General features: G+C 47.9%; 3 protein-coding genes and 2 long non-coding RNA genes across 5 annotated transcripts; 2 read left to right on the forward strand and 3 right to left on the reverse strand.

Annotated features, from left to right (window-relative positions):
* Positions 1 to 1,025: 1,025 nt before the first annotated feature.
* Positions 1,026 to 1,817, forward strand: LOC119309577 (low molecular mass early light-inducible protein HV90, chloroplastic-like). The gene has a single exon (XM_037585557.1). It carries the CDS (start codon positions 1,161 to 1,163, stop codon positions 1,653 to 1,655), a length of 495 nt encoding a protein of 164 aa, XP_037441454.1. The 5' UTR covers positions 1,026 to 1,160; the 3' UTR covers positions 1,656 to 1,817.
* Positions 1,818 to 2,466: 649 nt separating this feature from the next.
* On the reverse strand, positions 2,467 to 9,156 carry LOC119305611. The gene is made up of 3 exons (XR_005148719.1): positions 9,015 to 9,156; positions 8,793 to 8,900; positions 2,467 to 2,575 (listed from the first exon to the last, which is right to left on the reverse strand). It is a non-coding gene; the product is annotated as an uncharacterized LOC119305611 (long non-coding RNA).
* A 212-nt stretch (positions 9,157 to 9,368) lies between these two features.
* LOC119309578 (glutamate receptor 2.8-like) lies at positions 9,369 to 21,600 on the forward strand. The gene is made up of 7 exons (XM_037585558.1): positions 9,369 to 9,624; positions 10,742 to 11,512; positions 11,786 to 12,060; positions 13,010 to 13,056; positions 19,701 to 19,852; positions 20,263 to 20,669; positions 21,011 to 21,600. Exons 1-7 carry the CDS (start codon positions 9,369 to 9,371, stop codon positions 21,497 to 21,499), a joined length of 2,397 nt encoding a protein of 798 aa, XP_037441455.1. The 3' UTR covers positions 21,500 to 21,600.
* Positions 9,805 to 11,312, reverse strand: LOC119309582. Its single transcript, XR_005150563.1, has 3 exons — positions 11,175 to 11,312; positions 11,029 to 11,066; positions 9,805 to 10,038 (listed from the first exon to the last, which is right to left on the reverse strand). It is a non-coding gene; the product is annotated as an uncharacterized LOC119309582 (long non-coding RNA).
* LOC119309579 lies at positions 20,740 to 25,333 on the reverse strand. Its single transcript, XM_037585559.1, has 12 exons — positions 25,263 to 25,333; positions 25,054 to 25,175; positions 24,861 to 24,979; positions 24,569 to 24,764; positions 24,362 to 24,454; positions 23,746 to 23,805; positions 23,565 to 23,639; positions 22,968 to 23,048; positions 22,005 to 22,775; positions 21,598 to 21,806; positions 21,429 to 21,512; positions 20,740 to 21,246 (listed from the first exon to the last, which is right to left on the reverse strand). Exons 1-9 carry the CDS (start codon positions 25,321 to 25,323, stop codon positions 22,419 to 22,421), a joined length of 1,164 nt encoding a protein of 387 aa, XP_037441456.1. The 5' UTR covers positions 25,324 to 25,333; the 3' UTR covers positions 20,740 to 21,246; positions 21,429 to 21,512; positions 21,598 to 21,806; positions 22,005 to 22,418.
* Positions 25,334 to 25,339: the final 6 nt, after the last annotated feature.

Below are 25,339 nucleotides of genomic sequence, written 5' to 3' on the forward strand. Positions count from 1 at the left end.
CACAAAGCTTTGAAGTTTGAGTAGGCCATGGCGGGCGTTCTGCGGAGAGGAGGAGATAGAGAGGGGAGGAGGGTGGATGGATGCAGCTACGTTGCTGGCCTGCGGTTTAAATAGCGGGCTGAGGGCAGGGCAGGCGGCGAGGTCCTTAATGGTGGTCCACAGAGGGATGGGTAGTACCGGAGTAGATTCCACAGCAACCGTATGCGCTTAATGGAGGCAGACGGACGGACCGGTGTCATTTAAATGCGAAGAGACGTCGCCTTCATCGAGAAGCGGTGCGGGCAGCGCTCTCATCCGGCGTCGCTTCAATGCCGGCTCCAGTGAGAGGTCGTGTCTGCTCTGGTTCGGCATGAATGCGGCGCTGACCAGCATCTAGCGGGAAAGCACGCGGGTAAGGGAGGAGGGGTTTTGGTGGTCTACGGTAGTCACGGACGGGCGTGGCAGTGGTCCAGACGCCCGCAAAGCCCCGCCCCCCACACACACCGACAGACTCAAAATTTGTGTCCGGTTTACGAGAAAAAGGCGCATCTGAATCAACCTGCAGACGGATGCAGGAACGGGTGGTTTAAGGGTCGACGTTGAAGGCAAGTATAAAGTTCATATACCCGCCAAAAAAAATTAAAGTTTACATGCTGCCTTCCTGCATGCAAGGTTTCGCGTATGTACACAGATACGTGTGTCTCTAGTGCTTTTTGGTTAGCTTGAGCTAGAAATAAGACCGTTTCCCGCAAAAAAAAAAAAGAGCTAGAAATAAGACCTGAATCACATCACATAGTGCTGACTGCTGAGCGTCGACACAAGCTTCTTGTCCATTCTGGAGTCCTCCTTCGCAACTTGTCTATCTCTTTGGCGTTTCCTGGAGCCCTCCGCACGGTGGCCTCCACGTCCGCGTAGTCGCTGCCTCGCTCCACGTAGAGGGTAATTCATGGCCGGGAGCAGTTCGCGACGTGGGCATCGCCGCGGCCACCGTGCCCACCTCGTCACGGGTTGGCTCTCGAGGAGCACGGCCTATAAATTGTGCCCACTCTCTCGGAACAATACATCATCAAACACTCAGCGACACAACAACAATCAGAACTGTACTAGCCATCATCTTTGCCTGTTGCAGCATCTGTAGCTTTTTTCTGTCCTTTCGTGCATCTTCCGTCCGCGGCTGATCAATGGCGACTGTGATGGCCATGGGCTCCTTCGCCGGTGCCGCCGTCCTGCCGCGGGGCTCGGCTGGCCGCTTCGGCGCCCGGTCTCTGCCAGCGCTGGGCCGACGCACCCTCATCGTCAGGGCACAGACAAACAAACCCAAGACGAGCACCTCAATCTGGAACGCGCTGGCGTTCAGCGGCCCTGCGCCGGAGCGAATCAACGGGCGCCTTGCCATGGTAGGCTTCGTGACGGCGCTTGCGGTGGAGGCAGGGCGCGGCGACGGGCTCCTCTCGCAGCTCGGCAGTGGCACCGGGCAGGCGTGGTTCGCCTACTGTGTGGCGGTGCTGTCCGTGGCGTCACTGGTGCCGTTGCTCCAGGGCGAGAGCGCCGAGGGCAGAGCCGGCGCCATCATGAACGCCAACGCGGAGCTCTGGAACGGCCGCTTCGCCATGCTCGGCCTCGTCGCGCTCGCCGCCACCGAGATCATCACCGGCGCGCCTTTTATCAACGTGTAAACTAGCTTTGTTGTCTCGACCGGATAACACAACCTGTAGCTAGTACTAGTAGGACATGTAAATGATGAGAGCTGATCATCCTTGTATTCTTTGCAGTACTACTAATTAAAGACTGTTCATAAAAATGGTGATAGTTCAAGGCATTGGTGGAAGAGTTTGCTATATCGGCTAGCAGGGACTCGCTCGTGTATATATATATGGGGTGCATGGTCAGGATTTACATTATGGTTAGTTTGGTTGTGGTAGACTTGATCCATACAAAAACTATACAAGACATAGATCAAATCCTACACTAACCGAACCAGAATATACAACAACTACTAACAAACTATACACGCACGTAATACGTAAAGGCATCTCAAACATCCCCCTTGTATGCTGTTGTCTGCTGATTTATAAAAGTCAGTGGGGGGCCGTTGCTCCTCTAAAAAAAAACTATCTAAGTTGAGATTGCACAAAACTTTTTTTTTTGAACCGGGCATAATCCCTTTCCATTATTGCAACATAACGGAAATACAACCAAGTCCACAGAATGAGACGGGAGAGGGGAGAGCGAGTTCAAGCACCGCCGGAAAACCTACTGTAAGCACTCGCCATCGAGATAACCCACTGTAGGGCGAAAACCCGGCGACACCAAATCAGTAAGAAGTTCAGATGGGGCAACCCCCCTAGACAGCTCACAAACGAGCACCAAAACGACAGTCCCACACAGGGAAGACTCCAAAGACGGACACAAACTAAGGCAATGACACCACCGGAAGCATGCATCCCTTGAAGATGCATCACCATTCCTTGAGCAATTCTCCAGCGAGCTTCTCAGTCTTTGGTCGCAACGCAGATGCGCATCAACCTTGATGCACTGTTCTTCAGCATGTCCAGTCCTGCTCGCAGATCCACCGCATCCTCTTGTTTCAACAGTCCTGCCCAATAACAAAGAAAAGCGCATATAGAGAAACAGAATTCGAAAGGAGTTTTCAGACGCTTAGATTCGAACGTAGCACCATTGCGACAGGTCCAAATAGCCCAGCAAAGCGCAGCTATGCCAACTGTGTAGAAAACCTCCCCATCCGAGAAGTATACATAACACCAGGAGTAAGCCTGCCATAAGTTGTTCGGACACAAATCAGTGATTTATCCACTTATCCAACCAGATAGATGGAATATTCGTTTGGCCATTAGGTTTGAATTGCCTTCTCTTTATGTCTTCCATTTGAATTCCGTGATTTATCCTGCTATTTGGAGAGTAGATGATATGGTCTTTCTTGGGTTTGGCTTTCAAAGTGCAGTTCGAAAAGAGTGAGTTGCTGTCAATGGCTGGAATGGAATATATAAATAAGATGGAAAATATGCTTTCTTTCCATCTACCTATTTGAAATAGTAAGCTTATCTTTTAGGTGGGAATAGTTTACAATCGAGTTTGAAAGCATTAATGAAGTGACCCTATTACATCAAGTTCTTTTTTGACCTTTTCATTTGAAAGTAGCCATAGGCAAGGAAGGCTACCTATTGATACGGAAAGAAAGCCATCTCTGCCTATTCCTTTTTAGGGTGGAAAAGAGTGCTCCATATCCATATATGTGCTTGGAGGGAAGGCCACATCTTTAATTGTATTCTTTTTCGAGGTCATCCTCTTCAGCCTGTGTTAGTAGTGCTAGTTTTTCGTTTTTGGTACCTTACGGGTCTATAGAAAGGCTTAGAGGATCCTAAAGTGTCAGTTTATGTTGGAATTGCTTTGCTCTTTTTCAAGCAAATAAGCTTGAAAGAAAGTGCTTTTATTCGAGTGGAAATGAAAGAAGAAATCATCTATCTAGACAGAGTATGTGTATTATTCGGTCCATGCTTGCCCTTCTAGGCCCTTTAGATCTATATCTATCTTACTATCGAAAAGGGTTTTAGGAGGAGCAGAGCAAGTCGCGTTTACAGCCAGCAGTTCTTATGGGCGTAACTCCCTCTAGTATTCCAATAATCTCCTTTCCTCCAATATGTCACTAGTATTCAAGTATGCGGCTCGTATTAGTATGCCAGGCGTTCGAGAGACCAGAATTCTTTTCATAGCCTTCCCTTCAATATGCCATCTTGTCTTGCGGCGCTCTATCCTTCCAAGCGAGCCTGTGCTCGGGGAGCACTCCTTCTATCATTCATAAAATATGCTTATCTCTCCTTGGTCGTAAAGCTTCGCTTTGCTTTCATTTACCGAAAATGCCATTGGAGTTTCCAGCTGGGAGGCGCAGTCTCGTACAAGAACCTTCTCTTCCTCTTTCGAAAAGTAGCAAAGCAGTGTCAGGTTGGAAGCCTGCGGGCCAGTCTGTTCTAGCGCCTCATTCTTTACATCCTTGCATTACTCTCTTCCTTTCCTCCTTGCCCTAACTTGAACTGGCTGAAACTAAAATGGTCGGACTTTCTAATGATGGCACTGGCTTGGCTGGATCGACATGAACTTCTATTAGGACAACAACTGTTTTGCCCCTTGTCGAACTTTGACTGAGACATAGCCTTGCTGCTGCGGGGCAGCCGACTTATAATTCTAGTTATTGTCCTTCTTGTTCATGTAGTGCCTGCCTCTCTCCAAAACTCCTTCCCACACTTGATTGAGCAAAAGATGCAGCTTCACTAATTGAGTTAGGCACCTGCACTTCCACTGCAGCTCTGAGTTCATTCTTCAGACCCAGAAGAAATTGTGTCACCAGCAGCAGTCCTCCTACATTTAGATCATACAATTTAACCTAGCGGAGCGGATTCAACTACTTAAGATATTCTTCCTCAGAGCCAGTCTGCTCTTTATCATCATCTATCGTCTAAATAAGTAAATAATGACACCGATATAGATCGAGGACCCCCATCTAAGCCATAGGAAAGAAAGCCACTGGAGTGCGACGCTCAAAGCAAAAGTAAGTAATAGGGAAACAAGGTTCTATTAGGCTTGCAGGGCTGCTGCTCTTTGAAAGACGAGGTCTAGTGGAAGAGGCGGGTTTCTTGATTTAGTCGATATCAAATTCCCAACTTCGAAATTCGAAAGGACTAAGATTCTATTTCTTCCTCAAATACTGGGAATGTGGATTCAAGTATGATATCACTATTCCACAGATCTCAAGAAAACGAATTGAACAAGTTTGATGGCTGGAAGAAGATAGGAAATATTCAAACATGTATTGCATTTCATCGATCTCACCCTTTGTTCAGTGCCGCATAAGTACTGACTTCTTGAACAGATACCGGTACCGGTCATGAAGGCTTCGCCCTTCTCAAGTCAAGTGTAGAAGCGAAATCCGTTGAGCAAGAAGCCAGTGATCCCACAACATCAAAGTGATACATATGACATATTGGAAATTAGGCTTAGTTTGTAGCTGTGAATATAGTAATGCACTTATTTATTGATAAATATGTTCTTTCAAGTAGAGCATACTCGGTAGAAAGGAGGTGGTGGAGCTGGGAAGAAGATTATACTTTATCGATTACTTGGACTTAGAGACCAATTATAGAAAGAAGACAGTAGCTGAGTGAGTTTTATGGATCTAGTTTATGAGCAGCTTAACTAGAAAAGCAAGCAGAAGGAATAGAAGAATGAAATGCAGAAATAGGGGAAGGGCGGGTAGCATTTTCAAATGCCAGTTTGAGTGAGACAGTTTCTGTCTGGCCCCCCACTTTTAGGCTGTTCTTCCATTCTGCCTTTGTCTTGCTCTAAGCTACCTGACTTCCTTCCTTTGTTCTTCCATTCTACTTTGTATGATTCTGATCATCAGTTCTTATCGATCCCATTTTAAGGAAAAATCCTGATGTTGGTAAAATATACGTGTTGATCAAGGACAATGAAGCAGCCATGAAAAGATTGAAGAACGAGGTATGATGATTACTTCGGACTACTTTCTGTTCTTCATGCAAATGACTATATTTTCCGTCTGCAATACAGGTAGAAGATACTGAGTTGTTCAGATGTTTACAGGAAATCCATGGGAAAAACTACCACAGCTTTGTATTAAGCAAGCAGGTTCCAGTCATTGGTAATTCCAGGGAAGCCTACATTGGCATTGCTCCTGAGTTAGCCAAAGAGATCGCGGTAGAAGTGGATGTTATCGTAAACTCTGCAGCAAATACCACTTTTGATGAGAGGTTCGTGAAGCTATACTAGTCTTGCATAAGGATTGCTTCCATTACTAAATGTGTAAGTTCACATTCCATAGCAAGAGAAGTGGTATGATGTAGCACTAGACATCAACACCGTGGGGCCATTCCGGATAATGAGTTTCGCGCAGCGGTTTTGAAGACTGAAGCTCTTCTTGCAAGTATCAACAGGTCAGAATGCCAAATAAGAGTTTCTTGTGGTCGAAATCAAATGGTAACCTGTTTCTATTAATCTCAAAAGCTTACAAGCAAGCTTTAGCAGTATGTTTGCATGTCATGTTTTTGGCCAAACAGCATATGTGAATGGGCAGAGGCAAGGTTTAATACTAAAGAAGCCATTTTGCTTAGGGGATACCATAACAAAGGGGATAGGTTCCTTAGATTTTTCGGCACATCAGAATACCGTGTTGGATATCGAGGCTGAGATCAAGTTGGCTTTTGACTCCAGAAGGCATTCTTCTGCCTCTGCTTCTGTTACTCAAGAAATGAAAGAGTTAGGTAGTCGAGGTATTCTAGTATTTACGTGTTACTTTCTCATGTCTGTAGATACGAATACACACATGAAGTATTTGATTTGTGCAATTTATTTATTCATAGGGCCAAACTCTATGGTTGGCAAGACACTTATGTGTTCACAAAGGCCATGGGCGAGATGGTCATCAACTGCATGCGAGGAGAGATACCGGTGGTAACAATCAAGCCAAGTGTCATAGAGAGCACATGGAGGGATCCCTTCCCAGGTTGGATGAAAGGAAACAGGTAAATGCTAAACCCAAATCTGAGGTTGCGGATATCACATATATATGTGATGCATCCTCGTCTGCTTACCAGATAATGAGCTATTTCAGGATCTAGCAGTGTGTACTAACTTTTGACGGGTTGATGGTGATGATCAAGTATATGACCTATATTCCTCACTATTAGATGACTTCAAAGAGGAGATTCCATCATAATCTCTGGAAGCTAGTGTCAAGGAAGCCGTTAGCCGTCACCTTAACTGAAAGTTGGTGAAGAAGGTGTATATGCCTCTTGTCTATGGTAAGACACAACATAGTGCAGCAGCGGACATCCAGAAGGGGCTTGACTTCATTAGAAAACATGGTGAAAGCAACAAAGTGGCGGACATTTTTTTTTTACATTCTGGGACAAGAAATTCCCAGTCATTGCTAGGCTGAGCCATGTTAGCAAAGAATGGTTTCTCCAACAATATGAGGATAAATCCCTTACTAAAATGGTAGTGGTCACAAACCCCTTCCGTGTACAATTGAAAACATTAGCAATACCAAAGCAAGAATCATCATTTATACTGGGAATGCCTTCCTCTACCAAAAGAGAAAGAGTTGAAGATAACGAAGGAAAGTGGGTGGATACAAAACCAGTTCATATCACTTGTCTTTTTGGTCTTTCAGAATCTCATCGAATACTAGTAAATGCTTTCGAAGAGAAAATAGAAGCACTAGAGAGCTCAAGTTCACTTCATTCATCACAAGATGCAAATGATAATCAAAATGGAGCTAATGAGGAAGAAATCACTTCTACTTAAACTTTTTTGAGTGAAATACCAACCAACACATAAAGCAATAACCAGATAGATAGAATGATAACAGGTAATACGAAGATATCAACACAGCCGGAGTCACGAGGCTCGATAATGACCAATGGGTTAGGATCTGAGGAAGCTTAGTTTGGATGATGGAATATTCGCTGTTCTGATTGTTGAGATACTACAAATCCACTTATCCAACAATGGTCTTTCTTGGGTTTGAATTGCCTTCTCTTTCTGTCATCCTAATGCACAAAACTTCTTGTTGTTTGACTATCAAGGGCTTTGAAAGCCCATCTGCAACTTGATCGCCTTGGGTATAGAATGAATGTTGAGTAACTTGTTTTCTGCTCTTTCTTTGACAAAGTGATAGTCTACTACAATAGGCTTGGTTCTAGCATGAACCATGGGATTTGTTGACAGATAATTGGCATCAATATTATCACACCCTAAGGTTGCTGCTTGTGGGTGACAAACACCACGCTCTTGTAACAATGATTGAAGTTTCAAAAAAAATGTAACAATTATTGAACCCAAATCACTTTTTTTGCGGGGAAGGGAGTGTAACAATGCTCCGAAATTTACTTTTGTTGTTGCATTTGCAAGAGACCTATATTTTGCTTCCGTGTTGAATCTTGATATTATAAGTTGTTTTCTTGCACTCCATAATACAAGATCATCTTTGGAGCATCGACTTTTCGGTCACGACTTCCACGAGTCATTCCATAATAAAACTTTGCAATCACTCAAAACATTTGTCAATGTTTGCCAAAAAAACAGAATTATTATTATTATTATTATTTTCATTTTTTCTGATTTTACTGTTGACACGAGGTAAGAAACATTGCGTCCATCCCAATCTCTCCTACACACAAAAAGAATTGTAAGGTTCTGTCTTCCACTTCATCTTTCGTTCAATTTTAGGTACATTCGTCCCTCCCTCTCTCTGACTTGATTCTTTTCTCCCACCTTTGGTTTTTTTTCATTAGTTTTCCTTGAAAACCAGCTTAAATGTCTTGGCCTTTTTTTGACTTGCCAAATTATCTTTTGTAAACCAATAAGTTTTTACCAAATAAATGATTACCAGATAAAATCTTAAAATTTATTTAGGTACATAAATCACGGACAGGATTTAGTAAACATTTATTTACACAATCATATTAATGTGAACATGTAAATCACAGGTTAATGTGCTAGAATATTTATGTCATGTTGCAACGCATGGGCAATTATCCACTCTCTCTGTCCGGAATTACTTTTTTGAACATCTGTCCGGAATTACTTGTCCCTCAAACAGATGTATCTAAGACGTACTCCCTCCGTTCGGAATTACTTGTCTCGGAAATGGATGTATCTAGAACTAAAATACATCTAGATACATCCATTTTTGCGACAAGTAATTCCGAACGGAGGGAGTAGTTCACAAATGAAAAAACTAAACCCTCCGCCAAGAGAAGGTTTGACTTAAGAGTTACCTTGTTTTAGAAGGGGCAATAATTCACTTCCATGTTATGGACAAGGGTCCAGTTATCTGTATGCAGGGGAGAAACCATCTGACCTCAGCACTCCTTGGCTCCTTTCCTCTTGTATCAGCAAGTGGAAATAAAGTCATAGTAGTGACATCAGTCCATAGGACTTCTTCTCCCAAGTTGGACATGTGCATTTTGCTGAGAAGTGAACCAAACTAAAGTAAATACCTGTTGGGGTAAAGAATATCACACTGAGCCAATCATAACTTCAAAGACCATTTCAAAGTCTGTCAATCATCACACATAGAGCATTTCACTAATACATCCAAGTCAACCATCACAGGAGCCAATAGAAAAGACGTGCAGTGGAAGCCTCTCACCTGCTTTGAGGAAACAACGCATCAATGGGATCGTTTCCATCATTCAATAGGAGGCAAGTGAATTTCAACTTAAGTTACATTTTTTTATGAGATCAACTACCATTAGGTAGTGTAGTCAACTACTGAGACAGATGTTGAGTGCCCCCTTAAATGTCTTGATAACTAAGTGTAAGGAGAGTCTGCAAACCTCACGGCTCAGCAGATGGAGCTGCAAAATGTCATCCTGCTCCTCTTGCTGACAATCAACCTTGCTATCGCCCAAAACACTTCTAGAGAAGAAGCACAGGAACTCCATGTTGGGGTTATCCTTGACTTGGGGTCCATTGTTGGCAAAATGGCACGGACCAGCGTTTCACTGGCTATGGAGGACTTCTATGCTGTTCATCGGAACTATAGCACCAAGCTTGTCCTCCACATCAGAGATTCCATGAGTGATGATGTCCAAGCTGCATCTCAAGGTACATGTTCTCAATTGTTAGTCATAGGTCACTGTATCAGCTCATTCTGTTATGCTGCTGAGAAACACAATAGAAAAAAAGAAAGGTCAACAAAACCATGGAAATCAAGAAACTATAAATATTCATATTTCACTACTTGTGGGGAGAAGCAAGAAAACATGACCCACGTAATGACAATTGAATCATACCAACAAGTACAATTAGGAAGCAACTGCGCATCGCATAACATTACTATTAAGAGCAATTGGATTTCCACATCACATCAAACTATTCCAAAGATAACGTCCAAGAATTATTGGATTCTGTTCACCAGGGGTGTTGCATCAGGACCACAGGCGCCAGTTTTGTTGCTGTGTAAATGAGCACGCGGTTGCATGTTCCAGCTTTCAGCTGCAAGGAGTGAGACATAAATTCCTGCAGGTTAAGAAAAACTGGGGGTGATGAATCAAGTACAGTGAAAACATATACTCCCTCCGTCCCAAAATAAGTGTCTTGAGCTTAGTACAAATTTGTACTAGAGCTAGTACAAAGCTAAGACACTTATTTTAGGACGGAGGGAGAAGTGTACTATTGGACAACCGAAGAAAAACGATAATAAAGCTGATATAGTAACATTAATATCTACCAAGGGGAAAAAAGAGTCAGTAACACATGCAAAAACTAGAAAAACTATGAATACCAGCAAACCACGGAAGCAGTGATATATCAGCTATCCTAATGTCTGGACAAAAGAACTATTTGTCTCCTTGTCACTTGCGGTACTATTCTGAAATATAAAGCAGCATCTGTTTCATAGTATATATTTTCACAAGATCACAGAGTGACAAACAATCCACTCTGTGCACCAAGAAGTAATATTTCAGAGCCATCAAGAGGAAGCAATACAAATATAATATATGATAAATTATCGTAAATTTTAAATCAGGCAACTATTTTTGTAGGTAATCACCTATTTCGCTCCTCTCGATACTGTTCATATATGTAAGTGGCAACATTTCTGAAAACACACAACTCCGGCAGTTGGATTATCTGCAATTGTTTGGGATTTATGCATATTATGAATTTCATTCAATGTACGATGTTCAACTAAAGTTTGTCTCGATGTGCAATTATATAGCTATTGACCTGCTAGAGAATTACAATGTAGAAGTCATCATTGGTCCTCAGAAATCTTCGCAAGCTATATTTATCTCAAAACTTGGAAATAAAAGTCATGCCCCAGTCATATCCTTCACGGCAACAAGCCCATCTCTATCATCTAAAACTCTTCCATATTTTGTGCGAGCAACAATAAATGACTCGGCACAGGTAAATTGCATTGCCTCCATAATTAAAACCTATGGGTGGAGAGAGGTGGTACCTATCTATGAAGACACTGACTATGGTAGAGGTATCATACCATACCTTGTTGATGTGCTACAAGAAGTTGATGCCCGTGTTCCCTACCAAAGTGTGATCCCTTTGTCAGCAACTAGTGAACAAATTACTCTAGAACTCTATAAGCTGATGACAATGCAAACGACAGTCTTTGTTGTACATATGTCATTTACCTTGGCCTCCCTCTTCTTCATAAAGGCAAGAGAAGTAGGGATGATGAACAAAGGATATGCATGGATCATGACAGATGGAGTAACCAATCTAATAGATTCACTGAATCCTTCTATCCTAGAATCGTTGAATGGTGCCATAGGTGTTGAGTTTTATGTTCCCAAAACCAAGGAACTTGATGACTTCGCCATGAGATGGAATATGAGGTTCCAGATTGACAACCCAACTGATCCACCATTGAAATTAAACATCTTTGGACTATGGGGCTATGATACAATCTGGGCAGTAGCACATGCCGCAGCAAAAGTTGGACTTGCAAATGCCACATTTCAGAAACCAGGTGCCACAAGAAATTCAATAAGTTTGGAAACCTTGGAAACATCTAGTAATGGTCCAAAACTGTTGCAAGCAATCCTGCAGAATAAATTTAGAGGCCTCGGTGGCAATATTGACCTTTCAAATAGGCAGCTGCAAATTTCAACATTTCGGATAATAAATGTAGTAGGGAAAGGATGGAGAGATATTGGATTCTGGACTGCACAAAATGAACTCTCGCAGCACTTAAATAAAACCAGACATACAACAACACATCTAAATCCAGTTATCTGGCCAGGAGAGTCCATAGAAATACCCCGAGGTTTTAAGATTCCTGTAAGCGGGAAGAAACTTCAAGTTGGTGTGTGCACAAGTGGATATCCGGAATTTGTGAAGGTCGAAAAGGATCATATCACAGGTGCAACTAAAGCAATCGGTTTTTCAGTGGATGTATTTGAAGAGGCAGTTAAGAGACTTCCTTATGCAGTCCCTTATGAATATGTCCTATTTAGTACCAAGGATGATGGAAGTGCCGAAGATTACAATGATTTTGTCTACCAAGTTTATCTTGAGGTATGAAAGATTTCAAGTACTACATATTCCCTACTTGATTTCCTTTAGTTGGTAAACAGTTGAGGCCTTGAAGCATGAAACCAAACTTGCACACATTCATCTGTATTCCCTACTTGGTTTTCTTTAGTTAGTATAAACACTTGAGGGCTTGAGGCCTTGAAGCATCAAACTGAACTTGCACACATGTCATTTAAAATTAGAAGCATTATACTTAATATTTAAATTGGATGACGATGAATGTTGTAGATAACCCTAAATGTATTCCACGCAGTACTGTAAACCCATTGTTGTCATCCTTCACTACTTTTGAGGACGCTGTTCATTCCCAAAAAAAAGAGGATGTTGTGTCGCTGTTCATATATGCTAGTCTCATCATGTATTTATAGTAGTTCTCATTAGCAACCGACCTAAGCATGCCAATGATTTTGTAGTATGCAGAACCAGTTATGGATTTATGGTACTCCCTCTGTTCACTTTTGAGGGCAGGCCTGGCGCAGTGGTGAAGTCCTCCCCACTTGTGCCAAGAGGTCCTGGGTTCGAACCAGCCTCTCTGCATTGCACTTTGCAGGGGTAAGACTAGGTTCCTATAATCCCTCCCCAGACCCCACCTTGTGTGGGAGCTTCTATGCACTGGGTCTGTCCTCTGTTCACTTTTGTAAGTCGTTTAAGACAGCTGAAATTGAGCTGTTTTAGGTGCTGTCTTAAATGCCTAAAACGTCTTACAAAAGTGAACGGAGGGAGTAATAAACTTTGGATACCATGGGAAACTCCTATTGGATGACAGAAGATAGTATAGACAATTAATTTACAAGAACATAGAGCAAGTGCAACTATATACCGAGTGCCAACCTTATTTCGTTTTCCGTATTCCAAAAATCATTTCTTAACCAGGCATATTTCAAATTATTTTCTATCTGCTCAGCTAACAATTCTTTTTTTGTCTTTACAGAAATATGATATAGTAACTGGAGACATAACAATAAGGTATAATAGAACATTCTATCTATGCTATATATTCCAGGCAGAAAAGGTGTCCAAGAGGTCGTGGGGTGCTCAAAATGAGCGGAGATGCTCCCCGCTCCCTAGCCTAGCCTAGCCCACCAGCCTCGCCGCCGTCGAATCCCCGCCGGTAGCCCTCCCCCTCCCCCCGGCCATGGCCTCCGCCGATGCCCGCTCCGGCGACTCCAGCCCCGAAGGTCGCATCCGCTGGAGCGGCTCTGCGGGCGAATCCCCTGACTCCCGCTCCTACCGCGAGGTCGTCAGCACCCCGCCGGCCCCGCGCCCCCCTCTGCCGGCCGCGCCGCGCCCGGCCCCTGCTTCCTCGGCCCTGGTGCCGCTCCGCTCGACTGCGCCGGCCGCACGCGTTCCGGCTGCCGCCCGCCTGGGTCCACGCTCGGAGGTCCATCGCGCGTCTGGAGACCCTGTTCTCGACGCCGATGGGTTCCAGCAGCCGCGGCGGAGGAACCGTCGCCCGCGCGCGCGTCACGCGGCCACCCCTCCTTCCCAGCGTCGTCGCCGCAGCCCGTCGCCCGAGGAAGTCACCGGCCTGTGCTTCAGGTGCCTGGAAGCCGGACACCGGGTGCGGGCCTGCACCAACCCCGTGCGCTGCCGTCGCTGCCTCATCTCCGGCCACGAGTCCAGCTGCTGCGAGACGCTGCTGCCCGGTGACCACCGTGCGCAGCCTCCGGCAGTCCACTGTCCGGTGCCTGACACCCCGCCGCGTAACCCCCCTCCTCAACTCCCCCGCGACGCCTCTCTGCCGCGCAACACCGCACCATCCCCACCGCCCGCCTCTGCGCCGGCGCGTGTCACCATCGCTCGTTCCGTCGAGATGGAGGAAGCGGAGGAGGTGCTTGCGCGCGGTATGGTGGCCACCATCACCGGCACCAGGCCCTCTGTCTCCCCGACCGACGTGGAGGCAACCTTGCACGCCATGTTCGACCTGCAGCCTGGCGACTTCACTATGCACAAGCACGCCCCGGAGGATTTCCTCATCATCTTCTCCTCGCGGCTGATCATGGACCGGATGGCCGGCGACCACCTCATCAACGCCGCCCGCTTCACCCTACTGCTCCTCCCTTGGTGCAAGCTCGCCCACGCCACTGCCGGGAGCTTTGCATACTCTGTGCAGCTCGAGCTCCGTGGCATCCCGGCGCAGGTATGGCACCTATCCACGGCCGAGCACATCCTTGGAACCGGCTGTTGGGTTGAGCGGTTGCACCCGGACACGCGTTCCCGCACTGACCTTGCCACATTCCGGCTCACCGGGCGCGTGCGGGACATGGCCTCCATTCGCCGGGACGCCATCCTGGAGATTGTCGAGCACGTTCCCGACATCCGACCTGACCTGCCGCCGGCCGTCCGCACCCTGGAGTACCCCATCTCCATCCGGCTTGTGAGGTTCGCTGCCCTTCCCAGGGCGGTCGACGATGCTGCCATTGGCGATGGCAATGGTGATGGCGAGGCTCATGGCAGCACGCACGACCCTGCAGGCCGCGGTCATGGACGCGGGCAGCAACGCCGTCGTAGCCGGAAGCGTCGCCGCCCAACCTCCGCCCCCGACGGACGCGCCGACGGCATGGCGGTCGACTCCGCTGGCTGGACTTGCTTCGGAGGCCGCCTACGGGCTGACGGCGAGGCGGTCGACCCTGGCTGGCCGGCGTCCCGCGCCGCCGCGGCTGTGCAAGCGCGGCCGCCCGTACCATCCCATGCCAGATGCATGGATGCATGGCCGCAAGCTGGGGCCCACCCGCCTAGTCGCAAAGCCAAAAGAGGAAAGCGTGGCGGAAAGAAAAAGCGCGCCAGGGTTCAGGCTACGCTGGCCAAAGCTGCAGCTGCAGCGGATCCCAGGCCGACCGAGTCGCCCACCCCAGCGTTGGTGCTTGCCACCCCGACAGCTGGCAACAGCCGATTGGCGCCCGCCCACCCTCCTCCTGCAGTCGGGCCCGCAACGACCCGGTCTTGCGCGTCGCCGTGCGCGAAGGGCGACAACCTCTCTGGCGACGGACCCACCACGGCCAATGCTTGTGCGCTTGGGGATCCGGACAGCTTATTCTCTGCCAGTGAGGTCCCGGACTCGCTTCCTGTGGCTCCCGAGGCTGATCCGCTGTCGGGGCAAAGCAATGCTTTGACCTCGTCAGCTCCTGTGGCTGATGAAGTACCTGCTGGTGCCGCTTTGCATGCCGGCCCCGCCACTGAGACGCGTGATGCAGCGCCCTCATCCACCCCTGCGGCCCTGGCGGATCTGCTTGCCACCCCCTCCTCGCCAACGGGGGACACGGGTCGTGTGATTCCATCCATCGCGCCTTCGCCCCCTCCTGCCACCGCCATCGGGAACGCTGACTTGGGCTGCCCCTCCCCCGCGGCCCAGGAGCCCAGAAGCATTCTTCAAAGGCCCGCGCCTCCTGATGCCCATGCAAACAGGCCCGCTCCCCCAAGCCCATCGACGCTGCAATCCACCCCTGTGTCCCATGCGCCTCAGGTGCGCAGCGCAGGGCGTTTTGCCACACCACCAATCACTTTGCGACGAACCAGACAGCCGACCTCTGTCAGCTCCTGGACCCTTGGGGAATTCCTCGCCGCGGCAACAAAGCAGACTTGCTCTGCTCTCCCCAACCCTGCGCGCAAACGACGTCGACAACCCCTGAACTTCTCGCCGCGCCGTGGACGATCTGCCACCGCTGCGAAGGCCAAGCCCGGCGTGCCGCCCACCGCTGAGCGCCGTGCGCAGGTCCAGATACTGCGCACCCTTGGCATCATCGGCACCGATCAGGTGATCTCCGCCGAGGCCATGAAGGCATACGATGGGGTCTTCGCTGCGCCCCTTTCTCATGCCATATTGACAGCCATTGCCGCGCTCGTTGGCCGCGTGCTACCCGCCGACCCGTCCACGGCGCCTGTCACCACGGTGACCTCGGGCAGCCCGATCGAGGCCTAGCCGCGCCGACGCGTGCCTTTCGTCGACCTCTGCCTAATGGATCACGGCCTCAAAATCATCAACTGGAACGTGCGCGGCCTAAACGCCCGTGCCAGACGCACGGCAGTTCGCTCGCTCATTGTAACCTCCGGCGCTTCGATCGCTTGCTTCCAAGAGACTAAAATGGAATTCGTCTACTCGTCGACTGTCCTTGAGACGTTGGGATCTGAGTTTGATGAATATGTTTATCTCCCAGCGAGTGGCACCCGTGGCGGGATCCTGCTGGCTTGGAAGAGCCGGGACGTGACGATCACGGACCCGATGTTCACCACCAACACCATCTCCGCCCGGGTTGCGACCTCTGGCAGCTCGAGCGTGCCGTGGTGGCTCTCTATCGTCTATGGCCCCCAGGACAACAACGCCAAGATCGCCTTTCTGCAAGAGATCCGCGACGTCCGCGACGCATGCCCTGGCCCATGGCTCATCTGCGGGGACTTCAATATGATCTACCGCGACGAAGACAAGAACAACGGCAATCTCAATCGGAGAATGATGGGGCGGTTCCAACGCGTCCTCAACGACCTCGCGCTCAAGGAAATTTACCTCAGCGGCCGGCGCTATACGTGGTCCAATGAGCAGAGCCCGCCCACCTTGGTCCATCTTGATCGAGTGTTGTGCTCCACGGACTGGGAAGAGCTGCACGGCGAATGCCATCTGCGCTGCCTAGCCTCAGTCGTCTCGGATCACTCCCCCCTCTTGCTCGACTGTTCGCCTCTCCCATCAGCACACCGACGATTCCACTTCGAGGAGTACTGGACTCGCCTCGCCGGTTTCCCGGAGATCGTGGCGACCTCGTGGCATTCGGTGGACGACGCCAACCCGTTCCGGCGGTTCATGCGGCGCATGCAGGCCACTGCGCGTAAGCTCACCAGCTGGAGCGCGCGCTCCGTTGGCAACGTGCGAGACCAGCTTGCGATCTCTCGTGAGTTGCTGCTCCACTTCGACGCCGCGCAAGAACAGCGGGCCCTATCGCCGCATGAAGACTGGCTGCGTCGCCAACTCAAGTTATCCTACCTCGGCCTGGCTTCTCTCGAGCGGACGATCGCCCGGCAGCGCACACGCATTGCATCTCTCAAAGACGGCGACGCGAACACTACGTTGTATCATCGCCAGTGCACATACCGTAAGCAGAAGAACTGGATCCATGGCATCTCTGTCGACGGCGCCGTGCTCACTGCTCCTAGCGACATGGCAGCGGCCACCTTCGAGCACTTTGACAGCCGGATTGGGACGGACGTGCAACATGACTGCACCATTGACCTGTCGCAATTCATTGAGGCCTCAAATCTTGAAGACCTCGACGCGCCATTCAGCGAAGATGAGATTTGGCAAGCCATCAAAAGCTTGCCGTCTCGCAAGGCGCCCGGCCCCGACGGCTTCACCGCGGAGTTCCTCCGCTCCTGCTGGCCGGTCATCAAGTACGACCTCCGATGCGTCTTCGACCAGGTTTACGCGCTGCGTGGACGAGGGTTTAGCTGCCTTAACCAGGCGCTAATTACGCTCCTCCCCAAGCGCGCCGATGCAAATGGCCTGGGAGATTATAGGCCCATAAGCCTAATTCACATTGTCGCCAAGGTCCTGGCCAAGCTGCTTTCGCTCCGCCTAGCCCCCAAGCTCAACAACCTTGTCAGCAACGTCCAGAATGCGTTTATCCCCGGGCGAAGTCTTCATGACAACTTCATCCTCGTGCGTCAATCCGTGCGGCTTCTGCACCAGCTTGGTGCCCCTCGCGCGCTCCTGAAGCTTGACTTGGCGCGGGCTTTTGACTCCGTCTCGTGGCCTTTCCTGTTCGAGGTGCTGCGATGCCATGGCTTTGGCAACCGCTTTCTTGGTTGGATTGCCCTTCTCCTGTCGTCGGCCAGCACGAAGGTTCTCCTCAACGGCAACCCAGGACCCGCGATTTGGCACCGCTGCGGACTGCGCCAAGGTGATCCAGTTTCCCCGCAGCTCTTCGTCCTTGCCGTCGCTGGGCAGGCTCTTTCATCGCGCGGTCGAGCTCCGAGCCATGCAGCAGCTCCACCCGCGCCGCACCATCCCTACCATATCCCTTTACGCCGACGACGTCATTCTCCTGTGCCACCCATCGCCGGATGATATCGCGGCGGTGAAGGAGATCCTGCAGCTCTTTGGGCACGCCTCCGGCCTGCACGTGAACTTCCAGAAGAGCGCTGCGGCCCTCATCCGCTGCGACACCGAGGACGTGCTCATGTCGTCGCGCTCCTGGGATGTCCCATTGTCGAATTCCCGCTCACTTACTTGGGCATCCCGCTCACGTTGCGTCGCCCCACTGCTGCCCAGCTCCAACCCGTCGTCGACAAGGTTGCTGGGAAGCTGCCCTCCTGGAAGGCTTGGCTAATGAACAAAGCCGGCCGCCTTGCCTTCGTCAAGGCTGTCTTGAGCGCGATCCCCATCCATCAGCTCCTTGTGCTTGCACCGCCAAAGAAGATCATCAAACTTTTGGAGAAGATTGAAAGAGGATTCCTTTGGGCTGGCCGCGCCGAGGCCAATGGAGGCAATTGCCACGTCAACTGGCGGCGCGTCTGCCAGCCTATCCAGTTCGGTGGCCTCGGCGTTCACGATCTCGAGCGCACTGGCCTTGCCCTTCGCATGAGGTGGCAATGGCTCAGCCGAGTCGATGATAGCAGGGCCTGGAACGGCCTTGACCTGCAATTCGCGCCCGAGGAGCGCGCGCTCTTCCTCGCCTCCACTACCATGACTATTGGCAATGGCCAACGCGCCCTATTCTGGGAGGACAGATGGATCAACGGGCGTGCAGTCCGCGAGATCGCGCCTCTCCTTTTTGCTCACATCCCCAAACGGCGTCGCAAGTCCAGAACCGTAGCGGACGGCCTTCATGCAAACCAATGGGCCACGGACATCCATGGCGCGATTGGCGTCCCGGAGATCGGAGAATACCTGTGCCTCTGGCACATGCTCACCGAAACTGCCCTCACTGACGCTCCAGACTGCATTCGCTGGAAGTGGACCGCGAACGGCGAGTACTCCGCCAAGTCCGCATACATCGCCACTTTTCAGGGCTCCACCAGATGCCAGGCTTGGAAACTTACCTGGAAGTGTTGGGCACCGCCTCGGGTGCGCTTCTTCCACTGGCTTGCCAACCTCGATCGGTGCTGGACGGCCGACCGCCTCGCGAGACGCAACCTGCCGCACCCACAGCGCCGCCCTCTTTGCGATCAGGCTTCGGAGACGATTCATCATCTTCTCCTGGAGTGCCCTTTCAGCCGCGAGGTGTGGCACGAGATTCTCTCATGGCTGCGCCTCTCTTGCCCGCTGCCCAATAACGATGCCACTCTCCACGACTGGTGGTGCTCTGCACGACAAGACACGCCTAAACCCATGCACAAGGGATTGGCCTCCGCTGCCTTGCTTGTCCCTTGGATGATTTGGAAGCATCGCAACGGATGCGTGTTTGAGGGCGCAACACCGTCGGTTACCTCCCTGACTGCTAGGATTAAGGATGAGGCCGCGCTCTGGGCCAGAGCTGGCGCATTGGGGCTCCGGGCCATCTTGCCACAAACCTGGGATGTCCACTAATGTGCATGTACTCTCCGTGTAAATCTGCCTCCTAGGAGGATTGTACCAAACCCCTTCTTTTCAATGCAATGAAACGCAAAAGTCTTTTGCGTTTTCTCAAAAAAAGAACATTCTATGCTGACTTCACTCTGCCATACACAGAATCAGGAATAGCAATGGTTGTTCCAGTCAGGGATAGCATAAACAAGAATACATGGATTTTCTTGAAGCCGCTAGAACCTGGAATGTGGTTTGGAAGCATTGTATTCTTCATCTACACTGGTGTGGTCGTATTAATATTGGAGTTTCTAGGCAATAACGAGAATGTCCGTGGTCCAATTCCAAGACAGTTGGGGATTATGATCTTTTTCTCCATATTTGAAGAGAGTTGAGTATACTTACCACGATACATCCATTTCCCATGTTGGTGCATAAAATAGAGCATTTAGTATCAAGCTGAGAGGTCTGAGTGGGAAGACAATTATAGAAGCCTCATGCAACTAACAGTCTAACACAGCTCCACAATTAACAAATGGAGAATGCATGTGAAATTTCTCAAAACACATTTTGGTAACTTTGCATTTCTAAAAATGTGGTAGCTCATTACAACACTGTAGTAATATAATAGTTTTCAACTTCAGATTCGAGATGGCAAAAGTATAAGTAAAATTTATTTTTCTTAACTTTTGCAGAGGAGCTTGTGCAACGCTTTCTGTCCCGGATAGTTTTGATCATTTGGTTGGTTTTCCTGATGGTACTTACATCAAGTTACACTGCAAGCTTGACATCAATGCTAACAGTACAGCAGCTTCAGCCAACTGTAACAGATGTGCGCGAACTCCTAAAAAGTGGAGAATATGTAGGATACCACCGTGGCTCCTACGTCAAGGGACTTTTGGAAGAACTTGGTTTTGACAGGTCGAAGATCAAGCCCTATAATTCCCCTGAAGATTTTCACAACGCACTTTCAAGAGGAAGCAACAATGGTGGTATTGCTGCACTTGTGCATGAGGTTCCATACATTAAACTGTTTCTGGCAAATCACTGCAAAGGGTACACTATGGTGGGACCAATTTATAAGGCTGCAGGTTTTGGATATGTAAGTTGAAGTGCATTAAATGCGCTTTTGCACAATATCTTTATAGAGAAAGTAAACATAAGTTAATCAATTGGTTTTCGAAGAAAAAAATGCTAGTTAGCAATCACGTTAGATACATTTGAACATCCTATAACTATGTTGGTCTAAAATAAGCTACAAAATTATTGTGCCTACTGCCTAATAACAAACATGCGTAGCCAGATGGATTTACTAAAATGTACTACTAAGTCCAATTACGCCTGTAAGTTATACTTTTACGTGCATCGGACAAGACAAGATACAGTGTTGTCTGTTCTCTATCCGGTAAATGAGTCAATAACGTGGTCATATTTCTTGCACAGGCATTATCAAAGGGAAATCCCTTGATTGGAGACATCTCCAAGGCAATCCTCAACGTAACTGGGGGTGATACTATGATTCAAACTGAGAAGAAATGGATTGGAGATCGAAACAATTGCCAGAACTTGGGCCCAGTAACTGGTTCAAGCAGACTCACATTTGCCAACTTCAGGGGATTATTTATCCTTACTGGAGTTGCTTCAACTTCTTCCCTTTTGATAGCATTGATAATTTATTTCTACAAAAAGAAGCAATCAATAAATACTGTGTTAGACAATGGGAATCGACCAGAAGAAAGTGGAATAAATGAGGAAAATAGTGAGGCCCGAGAAGGAAATCAAGGAGGAGATGAACAAAATACAAAGCAAGCGGGCCAGGAGGAAAGTGGGCTAGAAGAACAGACCAGTTTAGAAGTGGTACCTGAGGCAACTGACAGACAAGCATTGTTATGCCCAACAATGGATCAACTGCCGTTTTCAGGGGTAAAGTAGAAAAAATACTAGCCTGCAAGTGGAACTCATCTGAAGTTCAGTACATTTTTAGCTCCCCTGTTATCTCAGCAAGCTGACCTAAGCTAATATGCTCAAACCTGGAAATTAGCATTCTTGAGCTCATGTGTAATATAGAAGTCATTTCCTCCAGGGCTAAAACTTGTAAACAATTAGAACTGCAGAATCTCATTTTATTTGACTGGCTGCCAATCTCCTGTATTGCTCAAGTATAGCTTGATTAAACCCCCAAAGGCAAGCTCATCTAATTGGATCCATCGTGCATTTCCAAACTGCTTCGTTATGATCCCTGCAAATCAACAATTTATGTATATAACTGGCATATGTTTTTATAAGTGACGTGGTGTCATGATATATTGATTGAATGCCACTCATCTTCTAAGAGACTGATAAGCCAATAGCTTATCCAGACAGAACAGGTTATTACAGTGAGATGGTGAATGATAGCATGCATCCAAGCTGGAGTAGTAACCTAGTAGATGCATACCTTCTTACAGGAACTTCAACCTTCACAGTGAAAACCTTCTAGCTGGTCAGCATTGAAGATAACAGTTTTGCTCAAGCTGTTAGCCTTAATTCCATTTGCTGATTTACGCTTCCACGATGAATATCTGATCCTTCATGTTATAAATCCTTGAACTTTCTACTTGTCAACCACTTTAGTTTTCAAGCCAGTATACATTAAAAAATGACACATGTTTATGCTACATAATACACATACAAAGATAGATCTAAAATTTAGAAAGAGCAACAATTATATGGCAAATTATTATGTATTCTCTAAAAATTCAGGTGCATTATGGAGTACTGATTGCCACTGAATTCATCAGCCTCATGATATTGTACAGCCTTGTGCAGCTTGTGCTCCTGCGACTTACCAAAAGTTCTGTATACTACTCTCCTACAAAGTGCTAAGCTTATCCCTCCATGTTAGGTAGCTACACCTGTTTTGGTTTGCAGCACTGGGGAGAAGGGCTGCATTGTCAACAACAATGTTCGAATTTTCATCGATTTTGTATGACACATCAATGCCTTCCAGATGAAGGTGGTAGACTACGATCGGGCAGGAGTCAGTGGCTTGGTAATCTTCTTTCTTTCTGCAATCCTCATCAGCTTTGCTACCATAATCACCGGCCTTGCTTTCAATGTCCACCTGGTGAGGGCGGAGTCGCTGAGACAATGATCTGATGTCCCAGGAGAGCACCTCCTTGATCAGATCCTGAAACTCGTCTGCTGAGGCATAGAGTGCCTGCTTTTGCTGAAACAAATTATGTTTAATGAATTTTAAGTCAGAAATTGGCTTTACCGTATATTGACCAAAAGAACAACATTTTGGTAGAGAGTACACAAAGAAGATACTCCCTCCGATCCATATTAATTGTTGCAGCTTTAGTATACTAATATGGATCGGAGGGAGTAACTTAATTTTCTGAACAACCATAACACTTACTACATGCGCCCAGCAGTTGGAAAGTGAAGAAATGAAGTGCTCAGAAAAGTGAATAGACTCCACAGCTAATGCACCATCGACCTACTTGGACAAAAATATCCAGCATTAGGAGATGACAAATAATCCAGGAGTAAGCCGATTAGAACATTGCCATAAGAGGTCCACAAGTGACCCTGCCGCCATCAAGGTTATATGTAGCAAATAAAGTATATGTGATACTTTGACAAAAGCACAAAAACTGAACTTTCGGCCTATAAACGCATAAATAAGATACATCTATTGGATTTGTCAAGATACTGAGTTTCCTCTAAGTAATATCGAAGTAGAGAAGTTTGTAAGACAAGAAAAAAGTGTAAAACTACCTAAAAGGTGAAGAATAAATATTTTCGGTCATGTAGGGATGTTTAGGTAAGAGAAAATGAGAAATCATCATCTGAATGCAGAAAAGTGCCTATAAACATATACAATCTCGAAGGCGCACTATCATGTATTTCGACTCATAAAAAATAAGCATGCTCTGAAGAACAAACAGAAAAATAAATGAGCTGTAAAGATCAAGAGAGTAACGAGTGGAGTAACATGCCACATAGTATGTACCTCTAACCAATTAGGAATAGTCGCACCTTTCACGCTATCAGAATATGGCAGATATGGTTTAATATCAAGTACAGGCTGTACATGGAGGTGGAATATATTAGGAAGAGTTCGCAAATAACATTGCTGAATTTGTTGAAATCAGTTGTATAATGCTGGAGAACATAAGCACTTAATACGGTACCGTGCCATCAACCAAATCTACTCCAGAAAGCAAAATCGCATGTCCATCCACTGCCTCCACCTAGAAAAGGCTCAAGTAAAAGTTAAGCCATAAAAAATCTCAAGGCACAATAGAATGCTAAGCAAGAATAACCAAAATAGGCAATAATCCAATTTAATAAAATATTAGGTCTATCCTACAAGGTTATACAGAGGCATGTGATTCAGTTCTCATCAATATCCAGTCAGGCGCATTAGTAAGTTTTCTTATAGTTCAAGTGACAATGTAGCATGTATTGCAGCATTGCCCAGAATATAACCTCTCCAGGTAGCAGCTCTGTGTGGACATCTGTAGTGCAAAAGATGTCCTTCCGCACAATATAAACAACAAACGGATAGGTATTATCATTCAGATTACTTTCTACAAGTTCCAAATATGCTATCAGTCCTAAATCTAAGTACACTTATATGTCATAGCCCATCAATATATGTTCCAAATAGCGATAGTATTTGGATACAGGCATTGAGCCATTTCGAGTGACACCTCCACTCCATCCTTATGCGACGCAGACTATATGTAATTAGGGACAATAAATAAGAAGAGAAGGCTGGGTCCCAGAAAGATACTTATTGCTTACCTTTGCTACACTTAGTCCAATTGGATTAGGCCGATGCGGAGATCTAGTTGCCAAAACCCCCATCTTGCCCCCTTTCAATCTAGGCACTCTCACCTTCCACCAAAACAGACGGATTCACTAGTTCAGCCCCATATCCACGATAACATTCAGAACAACAACTATCTGATTAAGAACTAGAACCAGCTAAGGGCCAACAGCAGAGCACACCTTTGCTTTTAGCTTGGATCTAGCAGGGTCTTTCCACATTTTATCAAGATCAGTGTTCAGATGGAAAACATAGAGGATCCAACAATGCGAGTAACTAGCAAGTCCCTCTAGCGCTTCGGCCGCAACACGGGCAGGATTAAGCACCACTGTCGCTCTGGCCAGAGGCACCACCAAAGGCTGTCTCGGTGTACCATTCCTGCAGAAACAAACACCCATACACATAACACCAGACGCCTTCACGCATACATTACCAACTCCGAGTAATCAAGCTCATTGAGTGACAGAACAGCACCTAGTAGAGAAGCAGGACTGCACGGTGCCGATCGGCGCCATCGGGTACGACGCCGGGGCCTTGGCCGGCTTCCCCTTATCCGGGCTCGTCCCCTGCTCGCTCAGGGCCCTCCGCAGTGACTGCCAGAATCGAAGCGAAGCAATACGAGTTAAATGCGCAAAGTTGGACCTGCGGAGCTTCGTGGGGGACCGACCTGCTGAGCCCGAACCCTGCCGCGGCGCTCTGCGGCGGCCTTCTCCACGGCGTCGGCCAGGGAGTCCTCTAGCTCCCGCACCCGCGCGGTCAAGCGGCTGCACCTGCGTCTGTAGAGCAGGCCTGCAGCAGAGAGTAGGTGCGCCGGTGAGGAAGGAGAGGCAAGTGTTTGACACTTGGATCCACGAGGTTAGGGGAAAGAGGGAGTACCTGCGAGGACGGCGGCCGCCGCCGCGGCGGCGAGGGCGGCGAAGCTCTGCAAACGCGCCATGTCGCGGTGTTTTTTT

Source organism: Triticum dicoccoides, chromosome 5B, assembly GCF_002162155.2.
Source record: "Triticum dicoccoides isolate Atlit2015 ecotype Zavitan chromosome 5B, WEW_v2.0, whole genome shotgun sequence".
Classification (NCBI taxonomy): domain Eukaryota; kingdom Viridiplantae; phylum Streptophyta; class Magnoliopsida; order Poales; family Poaceae; genus Triticum; species Triticum dicoccoides.

Coding starts and splice junctions, on each gene's coding strand:
- LOC119309577 (XM_037585557.1), top strand. CDS start 1,161: ATGGCGACTGTGATGGCCATGGGCTCCTTCGCCGGTGCCGCCGTCCTG.
- LOC119309579 (XM_037585559.1), bottom strand. CDS start 25,323: ATGGCGCGTTTGCAGAGCTTCGCCGCCCTCGCCGCCGCGGCGGCGGCC. Junction 24,980..25,053: donor GCAGGGTTCGGGCTCAGCAG/GTCGGTCCCCCA, acceptor CGATTCTGGCAG/TCACTGCGGAGGGCCCTGAG. Junction 23,806..24,361: donor TTGGACTAAGTGTAGCAAAG/GTAAGCAATAAG, acceptor AGCCTTTTCTAG/GTGGAGGCAGTGGATGGACA.
- LOC119309578 (XM_037585558.1), top strand. CDS start 9,369: ATGGAGCTGCAAAATGTCATCCTGCTCCTCTTGCTGACAATCAACCTT. Junction 9,625..10,741: donor TGTCCAAGCTGCATCTCAAG/GTACATGTTCTC, acceptor GCAATTATATAG/CTATTGACCTGCTAGAGAAT. Junction 20,670..21,010: donor AGGCTGCAGGTTTTGGATAT/GTAAGTTGAAGT, acceptor TTTCTTGCACAG/GCATTATCAAAGGGAAATCC.